The sequence below is a fragment of the Sander lucioperca genome, chromosome 23 (genome assembly GCF_008315115.2).
Source record: "Sander lucioperca isolate FBNREF2018 chromosome 23, SLUC_FBN_1.2, whole genome shotgun sequence".
NCBI lineage: Eukaryota > Metazoa > Chordata > Actinopteri > Perciformes > Percidae > Sander > Sander lucioperca.
The window spans coordinates 4,035,136-4,040,135 of NC_050195.1; the positions used below are offsets into that span (position 1 = coordinate 4,035,136).

General features: G+C 40.8%; 1 protein-coding gene across 16 annotated transcripts in view; it reads left to right on the top strand.

The window, feature by feature from the left end:
- LOC116057846 (receptor-type tyrosine-protein phosphatase mu-like) overlaps positions 1 to 5,000 on the top strand; it is a 162,935-nt gene that overhangs the window by 130,816 nt on the left and 27,119 nt on the right. For 8 of the 16 annotated variants that reach the window (XM_035998140.1, XM_035998141.1, XM_035998150.1 and 5 more), the window contains one exon: positions 2,834 to 2,845. The exons of the other annotated variants lie outside the window; for them this stretch is intronic. In XM_035998140.1, coding sequence (XP_035854033.1) covers positions 2,834 to 2,845 — 12 coding nt within the window. The remainder of the gene's footprint in view (positions 1 to 2,833; positions 2,846 to 5,000) is intronic. 16 annotated transcript variants of the gene reach the window in all.

The window sequence follows — 5,000 nt, forward strand, 5'->3', positions numbered from 1 at the left end:
ATATTTTTCTCTTAAAGAGTTTTTGGTTTGATTTGATTTTTTTTTTTTTTGTTTTATTTTCTGATTTTTTTTGTCCTATTTTCATCTATTGTTTTGTAATTATTTATTTATTCATTCGTTTTTTTTTGTAATTTATTCAGAAATATATATTTTTAATTCCTTTATTTTATTTATTTTTTTATTTTATAATTCATTTTTTTTATATTTTTTTTATTATTAGTTATTTAGTTTTTGTATTTATTTTAGTTCTTTTTCATTCTATAATTTCCTTTTTATTTTTAATATTTTTTTAAATTTTCGTTTTGTTTTGGATTTTAGTTTTTTTGGAAACGACGGTGGGCTTCACTCCATCCCCGCATCCACAACATCCCTGCGTGTCGTGTTGACGTCACGTCTGTCTGCATGGACACAACACGCCTCGCGGACGGGGGGGTGGGGGGCGGGGGGGGGGGTGGGGGGGGGGGGGGGGGGGGGGATCTGGTTCTGGGATGTCCCAGCTGTTTGAAGACTCACATATCCTTCATTTAAACATTAAATAAACAGGAAGATAAACTAACTCAAACACAATCCCCTGATACAAAGTCTGGAAGTCTGTGCTAAGTTAAGTTACTTTAAGTGGGTTTAACTTTAACTAAATTGTCAAAAACAATAACGTGGATGGTTCCATGCAACGCTCTTCACAAGTAAAATAAATGATCCATTCACTACTTTTATGTAATTTGGGTGTTTTATTTAATTTTATAGTATTTGAAGAAAGAAATTGATAAAAGAACGTTGAAAAAAATGTCGGAAAAAGGTTTAAAAAGTGGAAAAAACTAAACAAAAACGTCAAAAAATAAGCGCAGAAAAAAATCAACTAACATCAGAATAAGTGACAAAAGACTTGGAAAAAAGCGACAGAAAAATAAACGTTTTCATTTTAAATTTTGACCCAGAAAAACATGCACGGTGGACGGGAAGACAATGCAAGGGTTAAGTTAGCTTTAAGTTAGCTTTATGTTAGCTTTAAGTTAGCTTTATGTTAGCTTTATGTTAGCTTTATGTTAGCTTTAAGTTAGCTTTATGTTAGCTTCAAGTTAGCTTTATGTTAGCTTTAAGTTAGCTCTAAGTTAGCTTCATGTTAGCTTTAAGTTAGCTCTAAGTTAGCACCCTTAATTGTTAACTCAAAATGTCTTTAACTTTTCTCAGATCTGTAAGAAGAACCGTGAACAAGTCTTCATTACAACATTAGAAATCTTAAGTTAGAAATGATTATCAGCGTCGTTATCGATCGGTCCCATCGATGTTAAAACTCTCTCCGTCTGATCGCCTTAACGCAGCTTTTAGCAGAACTCAACGAGACATTTCTCAGAGACCAAAACTCTGCTGTCTCTATTTCTTTTCCGAAGCTTTTGACTTTTTCCCGCACTTTTTTGCTGCTCTTTTGCGCCATTTCTCTCCAAATTTTCTTTAGGCGCTTTTCTTCCAAACAAGACTTTTTCCGACACAGTATTTAGTTTTCCAACATTCTTGATGCTTTTTTTCAACATTTTGGGGCTTTAAAAAAAAAGTTTTGTCTACTTTTTTGACGGTTTTTGCTCAACGTTTTCTTTCAACATTTTTGTCGCTTTTTTCGTTGTAAACAACTAAATGTTTCCACATTAGGCTAAACGTAGTACCTGCTGTGCTAAACGTAGTACCTGCTGTGCTAAACGTAGTACCTGCTGTGCTAAACGTAGTACCTGCTGCTGCATTAACCGTACTGCTATGTTAATGTCCTCTTCTTTTAAACAGTCTATGGTCGACTCTAAACTCCAAAATAAATCGAGTGTTTTGGCGAAACTGAACGCTGAACGAGACATTTCGAAACAACCAAAACATTGCTGAAGTGAAAACACTGACAACAGCCAAAAAAATAACCACACTATTGCCGACACGTTCAACTTTTCTTCGAAACAGTCTGTTTTCTAGACTCTAGACTTCAAAATATCGTACCTAAAAAACCTAACAAACGCGCCACACCTTTCTTATCTTTTACCATTTCTAAAACCAAAATGTTCCAGTGAATTCTACCGAAGTTTCGCCATTTTACCCGAAGCGTTGAAAAAATAAAATAAAAAAAAAACGACACGTACATTTTTTTTGTCCCTTTTTCAACATTTCTGTCACTTTTGTTGAATTTTTTTCAACGTTTAAGTGAAGGTTTCTGATATAAACAACTAAATGTTTCCAGTTTAAACTCAGATGCTAACTGTGCTAAACGTGCTGCTAGGCTAGGTCAATGCCCACTTCTTTTAAACAGTCTGTGCTTAAATCTAAACTCCAAAATCACTCGAGCACAAAGGCTTGTACAGACTGAGAAACCTAACAACCTTAGGCTAAACTCAGATATGCTAACTGCTGCGCTAAATGTGCTGCTAGGCTAGGTTAATGTCCGCTTCTTTTAAACAGTCTGTGGTTGACTCTAAACTCCAAAATAAATCGAGCACCAAGGCTCGTACAGACTGGGAAACCTAACAAACTCAGATATGCTAACTGCTGTGCCAAATGTGCTGCTAAGCTAGTTTAACGTCCAAGTGAAGGAAGGGGAATGCTAAGAGCAAAACTGTTGCTTAAACTCCCTTTCTCCTCTCTCTTCAGGCTAGCTAAACTGTCGCCAGGTTAGCCGAGGCTTCGAGGCTCCGATACGCTGAGGGAACAGTTAGCCAGGCTAGCCAGGTTAGCTTAGCATAGGCTAGAAGTAGTTCCTGTCTGAGTCATGCTAGCTGTGTTTAGCCCAGGCTAAAGCTAAAGTTGTTGCTTATACCCTGTCTCCTCTCTCTCCTTCCTCTCTTCTATCTTTCTCTGTGTAAAGTGCCCATTAATGGTAAGTGGCTAAATTTGGGGCTAAGGGGGCGGGACTTATGTTGGGGGGGTGGGGGGAGGGGGGTGTCTGTCACCACTGCGCATGGAGCCACACCCACCACCCGCTGTGATGTCATCAGTGCCTCATTTTTAACCGTTTCTGTGAAAATTGTGAAAACATCGCAACAATCTTCCCGCCATTTTCCCTTAGAACCAATCAGGTGTTTCCATCTGTCACCCTCTCTGATTGGTTGCTGTTTGTGTTGTCGTGGTTGTCTCATAACTCGCCGTCTTTTCCGCCACCGCCATCCCATCGGCCATTTCCTCGCCCTCGCCGTGATTGGTTGTTGGGCTGTTTTAGATAGAGAGTTTCTGATTGGTCAGTCAGCCCCCAGGCTAGCCAATAAGAACAGAGTTAGAGAGTGTAGTGGAAGGTGTGTTTTAAATGTTCTCGTCAGAGTCCTGAACTCTCTTTTCACACTGCAGCTGCAAGACTGTAGACTGGTTCTGGTTCTGGTTCTGGTTCTGGTTCTGGTTCTGGATCTGGACTGTAGACTGGGTCTAGTTCTGGTTCTGGTTGTGGGTCTGGACCATAGACTGGGTCTGGTTCTGGGTCTGGTTCTGGACCATAGACTGGGTCTAGTTCTAGACTGTAGACTGGGTCTAGTTCCGGATCATAGACTGGGTCTAGTTCTGGGTCTAGTTCTAGACCATAGACTGGGTCTAGTTCTTGGTCTAGTTCCGGACCATAGACTGGGTCTAGTTCTTGGTCTAGTTCTAGACCATAGACTGGGTCTAGTTCTTGGTCTAGTTCTGGACCATAGACTGGGTCTGGTTCTGGGTCTGGTTCTGGACCATAGACTGGGTCTAGTTCTGGGTCTAGTTCTGGGTCTAGTTCTGGACCATAGACAGGGTCTAGTTCTGGGTCTGGTTCTGGACCATAGACTGGGTCTAGTTCTGGTTCTGGACCATAGACTGGGTCTAGTTCTGGGTCTAGTTCTGGGTCTGGTTCTGGACCATAGACTGGGTCTAGTTCTGGGTCTGGTTCTGGACCATAGACTGGGTCTAGTTCTGGTTCTGGACCATAGACTGGGTCTGGGTCTGACTCACCAACCTGATAATCGGCCGTCTGACAGTCTAGCGAGGTCGGTGACTGGAGTCTGGTCGGTGTGTTCGTGCCTTTTGGGCAAATACGCCGAACTTTTGCCTTTCCCGCAATTTTTGCAAGTTCCCGCAATTTCATCGCATAAAATTGCATAAATATCCCGCATATTCCATCGCATATTTTAAGAAAACGTGCCGCATAATCAAGGATTTTAGCCCAAAACAATCACAAAAAAACTAGATTTTTCTGGAAGGACTCAGTAATGGGTCTTAAGCAAGGACTTGAACGTTTCAACAGTCCTAGCTGTTCTTATATGAATTGGTAGATTATTCCAGAGGTTTGGAGCAGCCAATGAAAAGGCTCGCTCACCTTTGTTTATTAACCTGGATCTGGGCACATGGAGGAGCGTCTGATTGGACGACGTCAGTGCTCTGACAGGTGTGTGGACACGTAAGAACTCCAATAAATAAGAAGGTGACAATAAGATCTTGAAGACAATTAATACAATTTTAAATTCAATCCTGAAACAAACAGGAAGCCAGTGGAGCGAGGCCAAAACCATAGTCAGTATACTGTATATAATGGAGCAGCAGGTCCCGTGTCTGTGGACGGAGACCAGTGAAGTCTCTTTCCCGGTGATGGCTGAGCGTTACTGAGCAGCCTCCAACTGAGCTTGAAGACGTAGATGTGACGTGAGCAACCTGTCTGAAAGTTGGAAGTCTTCTGGTAGCTGTGCCAAGAGAAATCTCAATCATTCCCAATCTAGCAGAGACGGAGAGCGTAGGTATATGTAAGGAGATAACATAGACACAGGCTAATTATTGATCACTAAAATGATAGTTAACATTAGGAATTAAACTTAAACAGCTAATGGAAGTCCAAACTGCCTGAGAGCTTCTCCTGTACTATACGGTAATTCCTCTACTATGAGACAGTAAGTCTCGTGGTTATGACCCAATCGTTAGCCTATTTTTATAAAAACGTCTGCTACGGAGCCATAACGTGAGCTACAAGGTAATGGAGCCTTTTATACATTGTCGTGTTTCTTTAGAAATAAACAATGGACAAATAG